The 22,909-nt window shown below is 36.6% G+C and overlaps 1 protein-coding gene across 8 annotated transcripts in view; it reads left to right on the top strand.

Annotated features, from left to right (window-relative positions):
• LOC150091129 (apicoplast pyruvate carrier 1-like) overlaps nucleotides 1-21,119 on the top strand; it is a 245,677-nt gene extending 224,558 nt beyond the window's left edge. For all 8 annotated transcript variants that reach the window (XM_090382146.1, XM_090382137.1, XM_090382127.1 and 5 more), the window contains 2 exons: nucleotides 13,930-14,037; nucleotides 21,038-21,119. In XM_090382146.1, the coding sequence (XP_090238272.1) occupies nucleotides 13,930-13,994 (65 nt within the window). In that variant the 3' untranslated portion in view covers nucleotides 13,995-14,037; nucleotides 21,038-21,119. The remainder of the gene's footprint in view (nucleotides 1-13,929; nucleotides 14,038-21,037) is intronic.
• Nucleotides 21,120-22,909: the final 1,790 nt, after the last annotated feature.

The raw sequence follows: 22,909 nt of genomic DNA, 5'->3' as shown, positions 1-22,909 counted from the left end.
TCTTGTATATTAATGACCTTCTTCCATTGACTGGAAATTGTATTCACAGTTTTGCTGATAGCACATTGCATTCCACCTTCCAGTTTGAGAAATCTTGTTCTGCCCCAACAGCTTCAACTTCTCAAATATCCACTTCCAATTCCTTAAATTCTGATCTCCAGTGGGGAAAAGATAACTTAGTATATTTAGTGATATGGTCAGTAGCTTCTTCTGTTGACTGATTCCAAATGAAGTTTTTATCTAAAACTGCACGTAAGGAAAATTTCCAGTTTGACTTTTTAAATTTCCATCTTCAGCGAGTTTCTGAATAGGGGGAAGTAGTTTGGAATTTACAAGTAATTGGAAGATGATCACTGTTGTGGGGATTATCCAATACTGCTCAATGTATACTTGGGTACAGAACGGGAAACCAGATAGATAGATCTATGGCAGAAGTATTTCCTGTGGGAAAGTGCAAGTGTATGAGCACCAGTGTTCAGCAAAGTTAGATTGTGTGTCCAGTAATGTTTCTTTTAGCTGCCTTCTTTTATCCATATGCATATTTCCCCATTATGGGGAAATCTAAATATGGATAGGATGTTCAGTGCACCATTAAAATCACCCATCAAACATATAGGAGGTGGTATCTGGGCAAGGAGCTCATCAAAGTGTCTGATTGCATATGTTTGGTTCGGTGGAAGATAAATAGAAACAAGAAATAAAATTATTCCAAGTTCTCTTCTTACAGCAACAACTTTTAATTAGTTTTTAAGGGGATTCATTCGCACAGACGGATTAGTAATGGATATTACCACTACACCTCCATGGGCTGTAGTTGCTGCATTCCTGTACAAAGTATTTCTTTATTGAGGGGGGGGTCACTTGTGGAGTTAAATATGTTTCCTGTAAACAAATGCCTGCTGGATTGAAATCTTGGATTAGGTCATAAAGTTCATCTGTATTACTATGTAGTTCTCAACAATTCCATTGTAAAATGCACTGCATTATTTAATTTTAATGTTATTATTAGTTTTAGTTGATCTGGTCATTTTTTAGAGGCAGGCTTATGGTGATCTTTTTCAGGAAAGGTAAGATGTTCAGTCCATATCTTCTTCAACATAAGTTTGTAGGTTCTTCTTGAGTTTTGTCATCTATGTCCATTTCTGCAGTATTAATTTGGCTCTTATTAAGAGGATTCTGCTTTTGCCATCCTGGTCTAACTTCGGGACTTGGTGCCACTAGCTGAGGGGATGGAAATTGGGGTATTACAAGTCTGGTCTCTGTTGTTTTGCTTTAAAGCTGGCCGAGGAACTGAAAGCTGAGCTCTAGCCCACTCAGCAAGCAATTTGTCAGGTGAATTGATTCAATGGTTTGAGTGGCATTTGAAAGATAATTCTTAGTAGCATTTGCATATTGAAAGAGGGGGCTTAGAGGGGAACAGGCATTCTGTGTGTTATCAGACACTCAGTCTAAAACACTGATAGATCCAATATCTTTCTATTTCAGAAGATTTAGAAGTCCGGTTGGACTGGCTCCCTAAAATCCACTCATGCACACCTTCTCGATGGTAAGCCCTGTTACTTCACTTAGGTTGCAACGAACATGTAGAGTGGTTCTCTACAAGACGCCTGGTCAGCGTGAAGAGGAAAATATCAAACCCTCCAGCACAACGAAACAAATGGCCCTCAGTCCCCAGCGGCTTTCACTCCCCCTCTTATGGCAGTGAGAGGATTAGAGTAGAAGCAGAGGGTGCTAAGAATCTCTGGGTACGATCAGGCTGCCATGCACAGAAACTGAACTTGGCCTGTTACAACGTAAGATTGCTCATCAGTGAAGACAGGATACTAGAGCTGGAAAAGGAATTAGAAAATGTAAATTGGAATATCATCGGTTTGGCTGAAACAAGAAGAAATGAATCACTTATAAGTTTATCAAGTGGAAATCTGCTGAAAGGAGTGAAGGTGGAGTTGGCTTTCTGGTCCATAAATATATAAAAAAACAACATTTTGGAATTTAAAAGTACATCACCAAGGGTGCCAAGACTACTACTCAAGATTTCTAAGAGGTACAAGGTAAAGGTTATAATGATTTATGCACCAACATCAAGCCATGATGGTTGAAGAAATGTACACCGAAATTGAGAGTCTTCTAGATGAACAGACAACTCACTACACTATCATTATGGGGGACAATGCTAAGGTAGGAAAGAGACAAAACAGCACAGAAAGGGGAACTATAGGAAATTTTGGAATTGGTGAAAGACTTGTGGAATTTGCAGAATCTAGAGGAATATCAGTAATGAACACGTTTTTTCAAGAAAAGGGTGAACAGAAAGTGGACATGGAAGGGCCCAAATGGATTAACAACTAATGAAATTGATTTCATTCTCACTAACAGAAGATATATTGTGAATGATGTTAGTGTCCTGAAAAGGTAAACGTTGGAAGTGATCACAGAATGGTAGGATGCACACTTGATATAGATGTAAGAAAATAAAGGAAAAAACTGACTCGAGTAAATAATGTGAAGGTCTTTGAGATAACAGAAGAGGAAAAAAAGCAGTATGTAATGGAACTTAAAAACAAGTTTGAGCTTCTGCAGATGGCTCAGGACCAAGATATTGATAAGGAATATTACAACTTTCTGAAAGTGATAAAGCCCAAGAAACCTATAGGTAAAAAGAAATCCAAAGAAGAAAAAATTAGTCATAAAAAACTGGTCATGATGAACCGAAGACAAATGAAGAGCAGGATAAACACTGACAAGGAGAAAATTGAGTATACTGAGTTATGCAAAGCCATTAGAAAGACTCAGGGAGGACGTAAGAAGATTTAACACAAGAATAGTAGAACAAGCATTAAGGGAAAACAATGGACTTAAATCAGCAGCCGTGAGCAGTAATACAGAAAGACAAATGATACTGAAACTGAAGAATAGCGATAGTGTACTTATAAATAGCAGAGAAGGTATAATTCAAATAGCAGAAGATTACTACAGAGAATTATACAAGGAGCGAGGTAATGATGCTGGCAGTGGGGAAGATGGTAACTTAGTAACACAATTAGTAACACATACAACATACCTGATATCCTTCCTGATGAGGTAGAACATGCGTTGAAGAAAATGAAGAATCAGAAAGACCCGGGGGAAGATGAAGAGTTGTAGAGTTACTGTAGAGTTGTTAAAATTGGGAGGAAGAGACATGGCACAAAAACTGGCAAAACTCTTCACAAAATGCATTAGAAAAGGTGTGATGCCTAAGGAGTGGAATAATGAAACCATAGTTTTGCTGCATAAGAAAGGAGATAAATCAGAAATTGGAAATTATAGACCAATTAGCTTGTTATCCCACATCTACAAGTTGTTCACAAGGGTCATTACTAACAGATTAGAAAGAATACTTGATGAGAATCAACCAAAAGAGCAAGCTGGCTTTAGGACAGGATTTTCAACCATGGATCACCTTCACGTAATGTCACAGCTAATGGAGAAGGCAAATGAATATAAAACACCATTATGCCTGTCATTTGTGGATTATGAAAAGGCATTTGACTCCATACAGCATAAGGCAATGTTTCAGGCACTGGAAAGACAAGGCATAGATACCCCATATATTATGATTTTGAAGAAAATATATGAGAATGCTACCTCCGTTATCAGACTTGACAAAGACAGTAGGAAATTTAAAATTGAGAAAGGAGTTCGACAAGGAGACACAATATCTCTGAAGTTGTTTACTGCTGCCCTCGAGGAAGCTTTCAGAAGATTAGACTGGTCGCAGAAAGGAGTCAATGTGAATGGAGAGTACCTAAACCATTTACAATTTGCAGATGACATTGTGGTCATAAGCCACGATCCCAAAGAATTAGAGGAAAATCTTAATCAGTTATGCAGAGTTAGTAAGGATTTTGGACTAAAGATGAATATGGCTAAAACCAAATTAACGATTAACAAGTATGCCACAGAAAGGGATATAATGATTGAAGGAGCAGTAATTGAAAAGGTGGAGTCATTATTACATGTCCCATATACTTATCTGGGACATGTAATAATGATAAATGGCTGGAAGTCAAGAGAAGAATAAATTTTGGATGGATAGCATTCAAGAAATATAGTCACATACTGAAGAGCAATATCCCAATTTGTCTGAAACATCGTAAAATAATGAACCAATGTATACTCCCCACCATGACTTATGGAAGTGAAACTTGGGCACTCACCAAAAGAATGGAAGAGAAGCTGAGAACTACACAGCAAAGAATGGAACGAATTATATTGGAAATCTGACTCAAGTTAAAGGACATTATTATCAAAACTAAAGAACTAAAATGGTCTTGGGCAGGACACATAGCTCGAAGACATGATGACAGATGGACTAAGAAAATAACAGAATGGTACCCAAGAAGTGCTAAGTGAAAACCTGGAAGACAACAATGCAGATGGACAGATGAAATTCATGAGTTTGTTTGTAATAAATGGATGGCCATTGCACAAAACAGTGAACTGGAAAGTTGCTGGAGAGGTCTTCATCCTGCAGTGGATTGAAAATGGCTGATGATGATGATATTGAAAGATAGTGCTGGACTATCTTTCACTATTTGTCATCTCGCTTCCTGATTGCAAGCATAGGAGTTAGATTCCCCCCCCCCCCACACACACACACCTTCCATAATTTGCAATTTTTGGAATATGCAGGATGATCCCCCCTACAGTTAGGGCAAACCGGAAATGTTGCATTACAATCTGAACGTGATCTTGGGATCCACATTTTGGGCATACGTTGTTTCCTTGACATGTTGTCTGAGAGTGTCCAAATTTCTGGCATTTATAATAGCAAATTGAATTTGGAAATAGCAACAGATATGACAATTTAGATAACTGGCTTTAATAGTATTTCTTAAGTTTGGAGTATCGAAAGTGAGTATTATACTGCAGGTTGGAATGAGATTGCCATCCCTACAAGTCAGAATTCTCTTAGGTTGTATTACCTTTTGATCTTTCATTTCTTGCCCAAGCTCCTCTTCTGTTACATTCAATAGATCCCATTCAGAGATAACACCTTTGGAACTATTTCGGGTTGTGTGGGGAGAGATTTTAACAGGAATTCTCCCAAAAGTTGTAAACTTTAACAGGTTTAGACTGTGTCATCTCAACTAGTAATCTCTGGACTGTAACCTTTTGACCATTTTAGGTGATCCAGCAGCATTTTCTAAGAATCTCTATCATAAACGGAGAAAGTTTGCCCACTGGCTGACTAGTTAACGAATGGAATAAGAAAGGTTGGATACTCTGGTTCATAATTGTCTTTTTTTAAGTGCTTTTACTTTGCGCATTACCTTGATCAGAACTGTACCAATATTTGGTATTTGAGCTTGAAGGCTCTAATGGTGGATAATTTTCTTTATCCATGTCAGTTCCTTTTTGCCCTGGGGGGATTAGCTTTTCCATCCAGGTTACCAGCCCCACCATGGGGAGGCAGGAGCAGTGCCGCTTGTGGCCAAGCGTAGAAGTTAGTACAGTTTGTAAATTAATAAAGAGTAAAGAAAAAGTACTTTCCTTTTTCTGGCTCTCTTTTTATACTTTTAAAAAGTAGAGCCAATTAACAAAAGGACTTATAAAATGAAATAAAACAAGAAAAAACTGAGTCGCTCTAGGAAAATCACACAAGGAAGTCGCAGGTCACTTGGCATTGCAACGGAAGAAAAGCAATGACCTGAACACAGACCAGACATAACTGTGCTAGTATTCAAAATAAAACTTGCAGAATTGCTTGACAACAATCTCAAGTGGAATCATTTTTGCTACTGTGATAGTCTTCACCTACATGACAGAGTTCCAGAAACGTGGACTAACACATGCGCATATACTCCTCACTCTGTTTGCAGATTCTAAAATCATGGTTAAAAACAAATCCTAGGTTGTTTGAAATCATCAGAAAGGGATGCTATATGGTCCCTGCTGTGCACTCGATGCATGAAAGGTGTACATAATAAGGGATTTTCGAAAGAGTTCAGAAATACAACAGAAGAGAATGTTAATGGCTATCCGATATATAAGAGAAGAGGACGGGCTGTTAAAGTAGGAAAGTATATGATGTGGACAATAGATGGATTGTACCTTATAATCCTTGGTTGTCGAAGAAATTCAAAGCTCACATTAATGGTGAAAGTGTGCCTCCATGAAGAGTGTAAAGTACTTCTATAAATGCATTTATAAAAGTCATGATGCAACACCTGCACGATTACATAGGAAAGGTACCAATGGTAGTTTGGCCTTTGATGAGATTCAAACTTTCTTAGATGGATGGTACATTAGTGCACCTGAAGCAGTGTGCCGTTTGAATGAGTTTTCGATGTCAGAGAAGTCTCACTCCATCATAAGATTGGCAGTGCACCTACCTGGTCAACGGCAAGTGATCTTCTAAGAGGGCAGAGAAGAGGAGGCCTTGCAGCAGGAAATCTCTACAAAGACCATGCTTGAGGCATGGTTTGAATTAAACAGATGTGCAAGCAATGCAATTCAATTATGCCAGAGATACCAAAGTAATACGTATTTGAGAAATAATCAGGCAAAGAGGTGATGGCACTGGATGTATGCCTATTGTAAGTGTTCAAGACAGCAAGCGCTGCTATCTACACATGCTTCTTACAAGAGTTATAAGTTTTGAGCATTTGCGAACAGCCAGTGGACAACTCTGTGAAACGTTTCAGCAAGCTTGCAGAGAACATGGACTTTTGAAAGGAGACATGACACTTTCCGAGGCAATCAAAGCGCGTACACCAAGTTATATATGGTTACTGTTTGCAATGATATGTGGATTTGGAGAACCAGAAGAAGTACCTGACATAAACAGGACATGAGTGAAGATTTCATAAGACGTTATTCCGAAGAAACTGGCCCTCTCTATGCTCTTGCAGAAATAAACAAAATGTTGAAAAATTATGGTCTGAGTCTTCGAAAAGTGCATCTACCAGCTGTTGAAATGATGACAGCATCTCTGCATTTGCAATCATTTGATGTCTTGGAAAAACAAGGCAAAGCAATTGCAAATACAGAAAAATTAAACAACAAACAAAAAATGGCATTTGACATTATTCTTGACGTCATACAATACTACACATCATACAAGGCAAGAGAGATAGTGTTACAGCATCTACAGGTATTGCAGCAACTCTGTTAGCAGGAGGCAGAACCGCTCACTCTATGTTCAAGATACCTCTGCTTCTGAATGCAACTTCAACATGCAATTTAAAGCTGAACACAGAGGAAGCTAAGGCACTTCTAGAATCAAATCTGAGTGTGGGATGAAGCACCAATGACTCACGCTACCCTTTCATACAGTAGATAGACTAATGCAGTAGACAGACTACTATCTACTGCATGAAAGGGTAGTCTAATCCTTTCAGATCTGCACGATCTGAAAGGATTAGGCAAGTCTTTTTGAGGTAAAGTTATACTACTAAGCGGAGACTTCAGGCATGCCCAACTGGTGATACTACAAGGCTCAAGATCTCTAACAGTTGTCAGTTGTATAAAGAAACATAGGCTATGGACCCAATTCCATGTACTGAAACTTACATATAATATGCGAACAATAACAAGCCAGAAGGAATTTTCAGACTGGCTATTAGAAGTAGGCGATGAAAGAAGTGGTGCAACTATAAGTTTGCCTATGCCGTTTTTCAACCACAAGGCCCTGTAGAATAACTCTATGGTGACATTAACTTGCAACACTGTTACAGATGAGGATTTTTTGGAACTGAACAACAAAGTGTTAGACCGTATTCCCAGAGAAGAGTGTTTACAAAAGTGTAGATACTGTAGCAAGCAATGAACCAAGTGAGCATCTGGCATACCAATAGGAATGCCTCCTCATGAGCTAAAACTGACAGTAAGTGGTGTTATCATGCTACTACAGAATCTTATGCCATCAAGGGGATCCTGCAGTGCCATCAAGGGGATCCTGCAGTGGAACAAGATGGATAATTATGCATCTACAAAGACACATCGTAGAAGCTCATGTAATAGATGGATTGAACTTGGATACTGTTCTCATACCGAGCCTACCTTTTATTCCATCTGACAAATATGCCTTTCAAATTCAAAAGGCAGTTTCCTTTATATTTAGCATTTTCAATGACCATCAACAAGTCACAGGGGCAGACTTTTGAAAGAATATGTTTATACCTTCCGAAACCTGTATTTAGTCATGGGCAACTATATGTTGGTTTCTCAAGAGTTAGATCAGTGGACTCATCTGAGAAGAATGAAATTTTTAATTGTGTTTATAATGGAATTTATGAATAAATAAATGAAATGTGTTGATATTTAATTAATAACCTTTAAGATATGACGTTACCCCGGGTACAACTAGTTTGATAGAATTATGCCAGTCTGAATTTGATCTGCATTGTTAATTATTTTTTAACTAGGAGACTTTGACTCCTACATGCTTTGCTCATCAATAGAAGGAGCAAGGGGGATGCGATTCTTTTCTGTATGATCTTCAATCAGCAGCTAGAGGCCCCGGGTACCAAGCAATTGTGACTGAGGATTTCTCCATTCTTTCACTGATTTCCTGAAGCAAATTATAGTTCTTTTACGCTCCTATCACATTAAGAAATCTATTTATTTAGTAACAGCTCTTGTTACAAAAGTACTCGTACATAGCAAGAAAGGAAAGTCACCTTTTTTTTTATTTTTTTTTTTATTTCTCATAGTTTTACTACTTTTCGCTTGGTAACACCATGCACTCCTCCTGCCTCCCTGTGGGTGGTGCCAGAAACCTTGGCAGAAAAGTTAATCTGCCAAGGGCTGAAAGAAGCAAATATAGACTATACCAATACTGACTTTTGCAGGATCAATGTCCCATCACATTCTAGAGCTGGAAGATCACAATCCTTCTTATGCTAAAATACAAAAGAAGGATACAGACCAGAATATCTGGCCTCACTTTCTTATAATACATTCATTGACTGACCAGCCAGTCAGTAAGCTCTCTCCTTTTCTGATCCAGAAATGTTTAGAGAATGCTGCTGGCTCACCAAAAATGGTCTGCCGACTAAAATCAGATGACCTGCTTGTTGAAACAACAGAACATAAGCACTTGGATAAATTTCTTAAATTGAAAACACTTGGCGGGACTCCCATAGATGTGTCCCCTCATGCCACTTTATTAAACTATTCCAAATGAATAACAGAATGGGACCTACTATATGTATCTGATGAAGAAATTAAACAGGAACTCTCAGATCTAAACATTATTCAAACCAAGAGAATCCTAATTACAAGGGATGGCTTATTGCTTCCAACTAGAAACATCCTACTAACATTCAACTTGCCAAATTCACCAACTTCTGTAAAAGCCACATATCTGAACTGTCATGTCTGCCCATATATACCAAACCCCATAAGGTGCCTCAAATGTCAGAAATTTGGACATTCACAGGCAATGTGTCAAGGAACTACAGCACGTGCTTCATGTGGGTCTAAAGATCATATCTGTACTGAATGTTCTGCAGTCTTTACAGCGTCCAAACTGTAAAGGCAATCACTCCGCTTATTCCAAAGACTCTGATACACAGAAAAGAGGAAAAATGATTCAGAAGTACAAAGCTGAGCATAAAGTTACCTACATTTGAAGCAAAGCAACAAATATCACCAAACAGTAACATGCACATATACAGCACCTGTCCAACAATACAAACAGATAACTGCTATTACTACCACTACCACTGCGGTTCAAGCTACCGTTACAATTCCAACATCTCTATAGCTGATTGGGCTTGCTCAATCTTAACTCCACCACTAAAATCATTCTGAATGCCAACTTCCAACAAGCTATCAACACACCAGTTACAATTCTGCCAGATCAGCCAACAACAAATTCTAAAGATATAAAAATAGATACAGAAGAAAAATCCTCTGTCCATGGTCACATGGATACATATGAAAAAGGAGTCTTAGAAATATATACTGAGGAAGAGATGGATCTTCATCCATTTTTCCACAATAAGGAGAAAAAGTGTGAGCAATACAAGCAGACCATCATTCACAAAAACAGATACAAATACAAAACCAATACAATGCATACAATAATACAATGGAATTGTCAAGGTTTCTACAGTAACATTGATGACTTGATTGATAAATATCGTCTGATAGGTTTCTTCAAGAAACCAACCTAACTCCACAAGTAAACATGGCAGTGAACCATTACAGTACTTCACACAAGACCAATTTCCTTCCAGTGGAGCACATGGCTGAATGGCTATTTTAACAGACTCCAGAATTCTGTGTAAATTCCTCCGGCTGCACACATATTTGTAAGCAGTTGTAGTACGAGCCTCAGTCCAGTTTACATTCTCACTTTACCTTCTTCCAAATCAAGAGTATGCAAACAGGATATCTTGAAGCATTAGTAACTTAGCTACCACCCTCGGTCATTATCATGGGAGATACCCCCCACAGGTGGATACTCCCCTGTGGGGGGGTATCCACCAAAAAGAGTAGTGACATACATCCCTTTACCCACAGGAACAGCCCCTATTATTGACATTTCCATATGTTTACCAACCACATACCCACTTATTGAGTGGATGACCATGAATAATCCATGATAGCAACCATCTCCATGGTCTGCAGAATATTAACAAATGATGTTACACATCACGATGGCCAAAAAAGATAGAGATTCCATGAAGCTGACTGGACAAAATATGCAAATATTGCAACAACAGATGAACAAATAATTACTATTCAGCCTATAACTCATGTCACAATCAAAATATTAATGGCAGCCGAAGCTACAGTACCTTGGTCTTCTGGAAAATATCATAAACATGTCACACAACATGGTGGAATGATGAATGCAGTATAGTAAAGGAATCATGGATACGTTTTACCTCCACAATTAACATATATATAGATACCCGCATTATATGGAACAAAATCAGACAACTCAGTGGGAAATAACTTTCAGTACCAACTCCACTAATCAACTGGAATGGATAGGATATCACTTACTCCAAGGAAATTGCAAATGTTCTTGCAGTATCAGCATATATCCCATCCTTTCAGAAAACGAAATCCGTAGCTGAAAAATACAAACTAAATTTTAATACCAGCCAACAATTCCCATATAACCAGCCTTTCAACACAGAAGAATTGCAAAAAGCTCTGGTTAAGTCGAACCTGATGCCATTCATTATCAAATGATACAGCAACTTAGACAAAAATCTCTAAATACATTACTTATACTATACAATAGAATTTATATAGAAAACTATTATCGAAACTCGTGGTGTCACTCTATTGTAATTGCCTTCCCCAAATGTCAAAGATAATACAATTCCCACAATTTATCGATCAATAGCTCTAACAAGCTGCCTTGGGAAAACCCCCTGGAGAAAATGGTGAACAATCAACTAACCTGGTCCGTGGAAACATATAATGTACTAAACATAAATCAATACGGCTTTTGTAAAAATAGATCATCACTGGATCCCATGATAAAAGCAGAGGCAAATGTTCGAAATGCTTTTCTAAGGAATGGGCATCAAATTATGATCAATCTCAGCATAGAAAAGGCCTTTGACACTATCCACTCATATGGCATTCTGAATGTCCTCCATAACTTTGATTTGTGAAGACACCTACCAATCCTAATACAAAATGGTTCCGAGCTTCAGAACCTTCCAAGAAAAATAATGCCCATACATTTCTGTAAAAAGCAAAAAATTCACCCAGATCCAGAAATAAACTAGAAAACAGCTGATACCTCTAGCAAATAGTATGCATTTCCTTGGCCCAATTCTCTATAAAAAGCTTAACTTCCTGAAACAAATCAAATGCCTCCAAACAACCTGCCTAAAAATAAATATTCTTAGACTTCTTTCTGCAATGATGTGGGAAGCTGGCCAGTTCACATTGCTTTGCTTACACCATACTTTAATCAGATCAAGACTAGACTATGGAGCTCATATAGACCAAGTGTCATCAAGTGTCTTGACTTCATACATCACAGTGCCTTACACAAAGCTTATATATATATATATACATGAGCCTTCACTATATCTCTGGAGGCAAATGCTGTTATTGAACTACACCATTGCCATTAAAATCCGAAGTCTTCCTCATCATCCTACTTGACAGTAACTCTTAAGAACTTGTTTCAAAATGGGACCCAAGCTTTGACAACATATATGAGGATAATAGCATAACTACTCCACCATAGCACACTTTCACATCTAACAGTACACTTATTTTCAACTTAGGATAATTTTGGTTCACCTCGGGTGTTTTATGCAGAGCTTTCATGTAAACAGGCATTTCAAGAGGTTGCTGTCTTAACAGTGTATATAAGTAGCCTTTTCCCCATTAGGGCGTAATCACACTCACATTCAGCTGATCCCTGGTGTTGCAGAGGGTGAATTACAGAAATGAAGATGGGCAGTGGGAAAAAAAGCACTCTGATAAATGTCAGCATAAAATGGATGCAGCCCACTCACCACAGTTCTCTGAATATCTTCAAATATTATTATTATTATTAATAGCCATATGATACAAGGAAGCCTGAGGCTTATGCTGCACCAGCCAAAAAAAAAAAAAAAAAATTCCCCGAGTTACCCCCTGTGAGAGAGAGAGAGAGAGAAGTATAAAGGAATCACCAAGAAAGAGAAGAATGATGATATCCAGCTCAGGACCCTGGGTTAGCCAAGCCCATACTCAAATATATGCAGACAGCTCTAAAACAGATACCGAAGTAAGTGCTGCAGTGGTCCTTCCACATGCACTGTCATCTCACAATTACTCCAAAACGAATGCAGTAAACAAATGCAATTCTGCTAAGCTATTTGTCATACTAATAGCCTTGAAATCTCTTTTCTTCTGAAACATCTCATATACACAGATTCATTAAGTGTAATACATGCTCTCCAACAAATGCAGACACCATCTCATCTCATCCTTCACCAGATACAAGCTTATCTTGTGAAGCCCAAAAGAAAAAAGGCAAATAAATTTCTGTTGGATCCCAGGACATGCAGGCATTGTAATATACACTGTTAAGACAGCAACCTCCTGAAAGTGCTGACAGAGCAGCAAAGAATCCTACAAATACAAACCTAACGCTAATGATTTATAAAGTTCCACATTCCCATTACAGGCTTATCATCAAACAGACTTTCAGCAATCAGTGGTCGCAAATCTGGCAAAATCAATTAAACAATAAACTTCAAATAAAACATGAACTTCAGCCGTGGAAGTTGAGTCTCCATAAGAACTGGCATAAAGAAGTTATTCTAACAAGATTGTGCATTGGACATGCTCATCTCACACACTTGTACTTACTCATGAAAACAAATCCTCCAGAATATCTCCACTGCTCTTGTCAACTCACTGTGAAATATTTCCTTATAGAATGTCCACAATACCACATGGCATGACAGCCTTCCATTTTGCTGTGAATATTCAGGATTCTGACTCTATCACAAATCACAGGCAATAACTCCAACATTGAAAACATATTTACATATTTAAAACTAACCATAATTAAGAAACATCGTCACATAATACTAATAGGTAGCCACCATATGGCCAAAGTTGCTTTTGCGGCAAAAAAATCCAAACAACCACCACCAGAAGCTAGCAAAAAAAAAAAAAAAAAAGTTGGAAATGCCCTTCACTCCATTCTAAGCTGAAAGTTTCCATGTTATTGGCTTTACAAGCTTAATGTTCCTCCTTTCTCTCACCCTATACATCCAGTTCCATTTTCTAGCAAGTTCACTTACTAATGTGACTTTACTTTGTACCTTTGTGGGCATGGTGGGTGAAATGTGACAAATTCTATACAAATTTCATTATTATAACTGGTAAAGTATAATGCAATTTGAAAATACCAAGACCTTTTCAGTCTATGTATCCTATATTTCATTGTTATTTTCATTACAGGTGCAATCATCACTTGTTTCTTTCCAGCAGATCCAAAAGGTGTTATGTTAAACAGACAATGCTAAAGAACTTAATCAAATATTACAGGCCAGTCTGGTAATGATTTCTGTAAGAAACAATAAAAGTATATTTGCTGTATATTGTTTAAAGTAAATTACTTGATGTTTAGCAAATCACTTTCTTTGTCAAAAATGTAGAAATGCCAAGCAATATTTTTGTAATCTTATTAAACAATTAATTCATCTGTCTTAAACAGATGAATTAAGACCACAATACAAACAATTAAGTATTATTTGCATATTTAGAATTCACAATGTTTCAAGTACATATGCCTATTTTAATAAGTGTCCAGATCACATATCAACACTATGAAAATATCAAACCCTTTGCTACACACTTTCTAAACTTAATTTTTCCAGCAGCTTTTATTAAATAATGAAGATGAAGCAGTACAAATGCACCGCAAGAATAGATTACACTCAAAGGTTAGTATGGCAAGTAAACAAACACAAAACTAGAGTTAACCTTAGGGGTATTCAGCTAAATTCGGAGACCTAAGTATATTTTTAGAATTACATTAGCTGATCATTTCTAAGAGTAAATCACCAAATTTCATACTCCAAACCATTTTGAGAGTTTTCTAAACTTGTGAAACATTTTTCAATGAGAAAGGGTGTCAGCTTATGGATTTATCACTGGGTGAATGCAGCATAAAAAAAATGGGAGTACAGGTTTGTACAGTGTTTTCTGGCACTTCACAAAAGACTGGATGGAATTATGTTGTTTGTTTCATTTTGTAGACCCATACCACCGGCCTGTTGAGTTGTCGATATTTGCTCCTTTTAGGTCTGAGAGAGCCACATGGAGGCAGAACAGCAGTGGCACCTAGTGACCATGCAGTTCGAGATTAGTGGGTTAAAGCCTTTTCAAACAATAGCAAAATTAAACAGATGATGGCTTTCCTATGCATGTGGTTTTATTAAAGAGATTTGACTTATTGTGAAATGAAAATATAATTTTCCTCTTACCTAGCAGAAATTGAAAAATATGCAGGATTGGACCCAAGATGAAAGAGTAAGGTAATAAAATTGGCAACAAGACCTTAGCTGCCACCACCACCACGTCAATAAAATAATGTACATTGTTTTTTCTTGCCAGGCGCTGAAAACAGTTGACATGAGACTAGGCTATTCTACCTGGAAAATAATCCATAATGAATGGACGTTGGACTTTTGCAAAAAAAAAAAAGTCTTGAAGTCTTAGGTGGAAAAATCAAATATTTGCAATATGGACAATGCTGTACATTTTCCAATTTTAATCTACAGCAACCAAGGCGTCATAATATGAATACAGGTAGGCTTCAATTTACGTTGGGGTTAGGTTCCTGGAGGCACAGGTGCAAATGGAACCCTTTATATAATGGAGTCAATCGGAAATCACAGGGTTAAGTTCCGGGCACCGATTGTTTTATTTTATTAACATTCTCCATAGTTGTAGTAATAGTCGATGGAGGCATATTCATATGCCCTACACACATTAGGGCGGCTTTCATCAGATTCTATCTTCTGAATATTGCACTAGGATTCAATTAACTACTTTTACCAGATGTGGCGTGTCTTTATTCTATTAAATTAAAAACTTTATTAATAGGAGAATTAATAAAAAAAATGTTAACACAATAAATTTCCAACATGTGTAAATAGCATCAACAACAACCAACTGAATGCTTCACCACATGGACCTTTGCTACCCGCATCCACAAGTGGTTACTTTAAGGGCGGGAATCTTTCTCATCTCTGATACAAATGCGCTAATTTCTGATTGGCTCATTTGTCCTAAATCACAGGAACAGTGATTACACAGATACATAGCACAGTATGGTGCCAATAAATTTGATGATTTTATTATAAAAAAATTACAAAAATAAATAAAAATGGCATTGTGGTTAGTGATCGGACCAGCACAAAACGAGGGCTACCTGTACTTAGATTTTTAGGCGGGAAGAAAATCGGGACCTAGGACAGAGTAGATTATCAGAGAGAATTATTTTATTTATTTATTTGAAAATTTTGAGTTGTAACAGGCACTGAGGTGAGGGCATTAAAAGGAGAATTCACCCAATTATTGGGTGAATTCTCCTTTTAATTCACCCATTTCGCACTCTGATGTGTTGCCTAATGGCAAACTAAGTTTGCTACCTTGCCACTCATTTCTCACCTTGCTGTGTATGGTTGGCCCACAATTTCACATTGAATGCCTTGAACATGGCAAGATTGTGCTATGAGAACTGATTCCCTTTTGGGTTACCTACATACCATTCTAAAGCTTATTTTTAAGTTTGATTGAATAAAGATATTTGAGTGTGAGAATGAGCATATGAATCGTCAAAAGTTTTTTTTTTTTTTTAAATGTGGGTTTTATTTCTGCTTATATAATAACAAACAAGTATTCCACCATGTAATACTTTGGGTTTCTAAAGTTAATGTTGTTCCTGAAATTTCTAAAAAGAACCACCACCATCAAGACTTGAGAATAACTCATGAAGTTTGGTTTGAGTACATGGTCAATTTATTTACTAGTTTACTAAAGTGTAATTGAATTATATTCGGAAAACCCAGTAAAGTTTCAGTTTTAACTCAAAATTTTTGGAGTTGTGTTCGTTACTTAAGAACATTATGAGTAATAAAAATTCTACATGTATTTTATGAACTAAGAAACACTTTTTGTCAACACCCCTCCCCAATATACCAGCTATTTCAATTATAAGATAAAAACTCTTCCAAAGCATTTAATTGAGGCAGCCGTTTATTTGGGGCAAATCTTAAAAAACAGAAACCAATCGAGAAAATAGCCAGGGTTTACTTCGCTTAATTGGGACAGCATGCCATTTAATTGGGGCAGGAGACCGCAGCACCGGAGATTACCCTACGATTGTCTCCGATGGTACCACGTGGTCCGGTCGAAATTCTGGAGGTCACAACCATAAAACAATTAGCAGTCATCTGTTTATTGGGCTTTTCTGTTAGTGAAATCTATCATAAATGCACAGTAAACTCGATCTTACTGAATTTGCAATAACACCGACAGCTGGAATTCTGTGGGTTATTATGGTGAAATGTGTTTACACTGCCATGGAATCTTCTCTTCATTCATATTTTTAAAGCTTTGTAACTCGTTACTCCATTCTCACTTGCACGTATCGTGTTACTTGCAATTTGTGTGTGTGTGTGTGCCGTGTTCTTTGTTATTGATTATCTTTTTACTGTTTTAAATTTTAACCTCCCCACAATTGTCAGTGAACAGAAATGTCAACTAGTTCGTATGTACATATTACAGTACATATTTATTATTCCGATTTTCACTTATTATTTAATTTTTTAATTGGTAAGGTAATAAAGGGTAAATTTGTGCTTAATATATCTTTACTTTTATAGCCTGTGGATAATATTCCTCCTATTTTCTCTAATTAGAATCGTTGTTTAATAGAATTAAAATTCAATTCACAAACGTGATCACAATGACCGGCGCTTACTTCACATCGTATAGTGAACAGTACTTTACTATGGTGAGTTCGTTGTAACGTGATTTGATTGTACAGTGAACTGATCGTAAAGGGGGGGGTACATTGTATTAATTGGGCCAAAATGTACTAGTCCCGACGTGTCCCAAATAATCGGAATGGACTGTATAAATAGAAAATTCTGCATACAAAGCCTAATTACAATAAAGAGCTTTTCTAAAAAAACTGTAGAAATGTGCTTCAGTTTTTAAAATCTTTTAATCTCTTTCCTGACTTGCTGTTTGAAAATTCAATTTGCTCATGTTATGTGAATATCTGTCTTGATTTGAACACAATATATTCATTAAACTATTTTGTAGCATTATATGACTTACCCATAAAACAATATAATTTTTTGTATAATCATACTTTAGAAAAAAAAAATTACAAGAATTACAAAAAATTACTTGTAATTCAAGTAAATAAATTTCAGGAATTATAATTCAGTTTCTATTCATTTATTTACTTATAATTAATCTCTTTAATACACTCAAGTAATTTTATGGAAAAGGCTTGTGATACAATCATACTTTAGGTACTGTACACCAGGTGTCTTTCTTTCATGAATTCAGTATATCAACACATGCATTACTTTTTGTGTGAATGCATAAGTAATTTCTTTGACTAACACTGGGTTGCTAGTGTCATTTTGTTAATGCCAAATATAATGGGGGGGGGGGGGAATTGATTTTTTGCTGAGCGTAGGCATTGTAGTTACTTTTATGAGTACATTTTCCTTGTATATTACACTAATTTTCACACAAACACCAGAGTGATTTAGAAATCAATAACCACTGCTATTGGGAATAAGATGATGATTTCAGTGCAACTGGAGAATTTTGTAATTGTAAATTTTGTTTTAATCAGGATGTGTACAGAAATTTTATTAGGCTGGGGATGCAGATTCATAGATGGTAATTGCATAAGCTAAGCAGTGTTAAAGGTTAACATTTTTGCAACACTTTCTACGAAAAAAAACCCATTGTTCAGTGGCTAATACATTTAATTTGTGATCATCTTGGCAGTTTTTTTTTTTTTTTTTATGCTTGAATTACAAGTAAATAAATTTCAGGAATTATAATTCAGCTTCTATTAATTTATTTACTTATAATTAATCTCTCTAATAAACAAGTAATTTTATGGAAAAGCCTTGTGCTACAAGGGCTATAAAATATGACATGCACTTTAAAGAAATAACAATATACTTCTCCCCTTCAGCAGTGCAATACCAAGGCAACTCATGGAAAAATCTCTCCACAATATGACATTGATGCACTAGCAAACCTAGTTTCTTATTGCTAAGGGTAGATTATACTATCTAGTTTGCTTGTTGCTAAAGAGCAGATTATATTCTGTCTACTTGTATAATCTTTTCAATGACTTCAAAATCATGACAAAGCAAAACAAGGATGTCCCAATTCAGAAAATAAGCTGGAATACTGATGATACCTTTGCATGCACTAAGTGGCCAATTTATTAGGTACACCTACCTGTTCACAAAATGGAGCACTCCTTCAGTAACAATACCATGTGTTCATACCAATAAACTAGATGCCGAATGCAAAAATAAGAAAGTCAGCAGATTTAAGTGACTTCTAACATGGTATAATCGGTGCTAAGTATGAGCACCCCAGAAGCTCTGATTTCATACATGAAAACCCCAAATCCCTGTTGGGTTTTCATGTATGATAGTATCTTTGGTATACCAAGATTAGTTCAATAATCAAATAACATCCAACCAACAATGAATGACCCTGTGGTCAGAATTCATACAATATGTCCTCTGCACCTTTTCTACCTACATCATGAATAGTCAATTCAATAGAACAAACTTATTTGTGAAATGATATAAACCAAACACTTCCCCAATCATTTCATAAATATACGTGGTCTCAGTTCCAATCTCAACGATGATCCAGAATCCCATTTCTACTTACATTATGCCAAATACTTTTCCTAAGAGAAACCCAATTATTGGTTGATTCAACCACTGCTCATCTTAGTTGTCCTAATTATTTGCTGTATGATTCCTTTCACTTCAGAGGTCTACTTATACATAATCTCCACTCTGATAGTCCCTGTCAGAGACTTGGTAATTTGAAATTTCCTCTTTTCAAGCTTTTCTGGCTTAAAATCTCTCTACCCCATTCTGTCAAATTCATCTGTTGCTTATATCATTCTCCCAACTCCATTAATCACTCAGAACTCTCTGACTCATTAAGAATAAGGTAACAGGGTTACCTCATTGTTAATGAGGAACAGGGTTGGAGTGGAAAACTTGCTTCTTGTCCAAATGGTACTCACAGTGCTGGCCTTAGGCCAATTGGGCCCCATGCATAGCAGAAAAATTAAAATTAAAGGGGGGGAAAAAAGAGAAAGAAAAGTTTTTTTAAAGTAAAGAATTGATGTTAAAATGTATTTAAACCATGTGAGGCTCCTGTGAAATACAAAACAATGACTTTTTTTTTACCATGTTTAGAAAATATGATTAGCATTTTATCAATGAGTACAAAGGATGCAGAGAAAAATTGTTTTTATTAACTTTTTTTTTTTTTTTCTTTTCAATTCATAATATGTGAAAAGCAAAGTTTGTGTAATTTATGAAGGTCTGGAAATTTGGCCATTACCAAGGACAGTTTTTATACATTCCTTTTATATGTATATCCCACATGTCTGGGCCAGACATGTATGAAATTTAATTACTTTTGTTCTGCACCCGCTGTATGGCCGAGCAATTCCACTTGTCCCGATGACCACAGTGCATATCGCTATAACATTATTTTGTAATATTGGTGTGTTTTTATTTGAATAATTGTGCTCCTTGTGTAGACAAGTAAAATTTATTTTATCCTTCATTTTATTTATGAGTTTTTAAATTATGCTTATGGTCGTTTTGTAGGTGGTAGATGACTTTCATCAACCGGTGAAATACCACCACTTTGCTTATTGGAGGCTTGAAGTGGTGAAACCCATGTTTAGTCTCTAGAGCAAAGTGTTTCTGGCATCCCCCCCATATTTCTCCTTCAACCCATGCACGGTACTAAGTACTATAGGTTTTGATACCTTTCGTGTTTGGGGTTTTCATAAAAAAAAAAAGTTGGAGCTGGAATGCAACACAAATCATTTTGACAACTGTTTCATAGCTAACCTACAAATTAAAATATGCAAATTCCTGGAACCGTGTGAAAAAATTCTGATGTATAAAGATTGGATTCAATTGACGACAGTCAATTTGAAACTTAGTTACAAGAACTTTTTTAATATATTTTTTGATCATTAAATCTGTGCAATAAATTAAATTGTTTATCAAAATAATATGTAAATTCCATATGGGGAATTATACCATTAAAACCTTTTTTAAATTATGCTTATGGTCGTGAAAATAAACCAAAAAATTGACCAGCTGATATTATTTTACAGCACCCACACTACTTGCTTCTGTCAAATTCAATTTTATCTGTGAAACTTTGGGTGTCACACTTAGTTTTCGTTAAGAGCATTTCCTTATATTCCATATTCGTAGATTTATTTATTTTTTAATAATTTCAGTACAATGCCGGGGCCATAGAGACATTTGGAGGAAATACCAGAGTAGAAATTTAATAAGAGAATTAAATAAATTAAAGCAAGCCACTAACGCAAAGCAACATGGTGCTCTAGATTAGCGGTTCCCAAACTGGGGTCCATAGACCAGTTCCAGGGGATCCAGGAAAGACCCTCTACAACTGGTCAAATTATTTGTTGTATGTTAAGTTGTTGTTTGGTTTTTAGGAGCATTAGCAACTAAGGCCATACTGCTCCGGGATATGCGGTGGTCATTCCCTGACCTTTCCGCATCCTCCGTATTTGGTGGTGACGAGCTCGAACCTCGGTCTAATCAAGAAGCGCGTGCTACGCACTGTTGCTCCTTCCCACCTGGCTACGGAGGCGCCATTTGTTGTATGTATAGCAAATTGATGATTAATAAAGTTATTATATATTTATGTAAAAATAAGAATAAAGTTGAGTTGTACACACACAGAAATATATATATTTGAATAATGTTTGAAATAGTTGAAAACTGAATCTTTCATAATAAAAAATAAAAAAAATATAAAGCTAAAGCAAACATTAGAGGCAGCAAAAAGCATATTCATTCTGCAGAAAAAAAACATTCTGCTTGTTTACAAAACTGGCTTAAATTTCAATTTTATTATTATTATTTTGAAACTGTACAAAATGTTGGAGACACTCGGATATTCAATTACTGTGACCATGAAAACAGAAATAGGGAAAATTTACAGCAAAGTGTGGATGATTCACTTCAGCAAAACAACAGATGACCCTTTATTGGGGTAAAGCAAAACCACTTACTGTCTCCTAAATCTCTAACAGGGTGCTTACAGTAGAAGGTTGACCAGAGCCTATTGTACAAATGTGGAATACCCTTGATCTGCCCACTGGCTAATCATATAAAGTAGTTGACCAGCTCGACTTCTCGGTATGCAGTAGTAGTAGAGGAAACGCGATGCAAGAAAGCAAGCTTATGTAGCATCAGCCAAAATAAAAAAAAACCCATTTCGCACATCCATTCCCTCTAAAAGTTTGTCCAGTTCCTCCTTGAATTTATTTAAGCTATCAGCTTCCACAATGACAGATGGAAGTTTGTTCCAATAATCAACTACCCGCTGGATAAAGGCAAATTTACGCACATCTATTCTACAACTGTCTTTCCTCAATTTGTATTTATACCCCCTCAAGTTCATAATCTGAGCAAGAGGACAAATTGGGGTTACTTCTATCCATCAGAATGAAGCTGTCTCCAGGCTGCAATTTGCAAAACTTAAGCCTTTCTTGGTAAGAGCACAGCACCCCTTTGTTCCCCTCACCAATCTTGTTGCTCTTCTTTGTACTCATTCTAGCAACTCTGCATCCTTCCTAAAATGAAGCCCCTAGACCTGTCCTTTGTGGACTAACATTAGTCCACAAAGAGCAGTGTCCAATGGTCAGGCCACACCATTGGACACTGCCTGACCATTGCCTTATACAAGCAGACAATCACCTCCTTTTCCCTGCTAGCAAAATTCCTCTAAATCATTGACAATACTCCATGACCTGCTCTGGCAGCCTGTCTGCACTGGTCAGAAAACTTCATATCTGACTGCACAACTACGACCAGTTCTTTTTTACTTTTTACCACCTTAAGTGTAATACCACACAATTGGTATATTTCTCTGGGGTTACTTCTACCCATATGAAGTACTTTGCATTTATCAATGTTAAACTTCAGTTGCCACTTCTCAGCCCATCTGCCCAACTTTTCTAGATTCTGTTGCAATAGCCCACTGCCCTTACTGTCATTAACCCTGCCAACCTTTGTATTATCTGCATATTTGGACTGGACATTAGGCTTGATTTACCTTCATCAATATCATTGATAAA

Source organism: Mastigoproctus giganteus, chromosome 1 (assembly GCF_048544385.1).
Source record: "Mastigoproctus giganteus isolate SK-2022 chromosome 1, ASM4854438v1, whole genome shotgun sequence".
Classification (NCBI taxonomy): domain Eukaryota; kingdom Metazoa; phylum Arthropoda; class Arachnida; order Uropygi; family Thelyphonidae; genus Mastigoproctus; species Mastigoproctus giganteus.
This window is presented reverse-complemented; position numbering and strand designations above follow the sequence as displayed.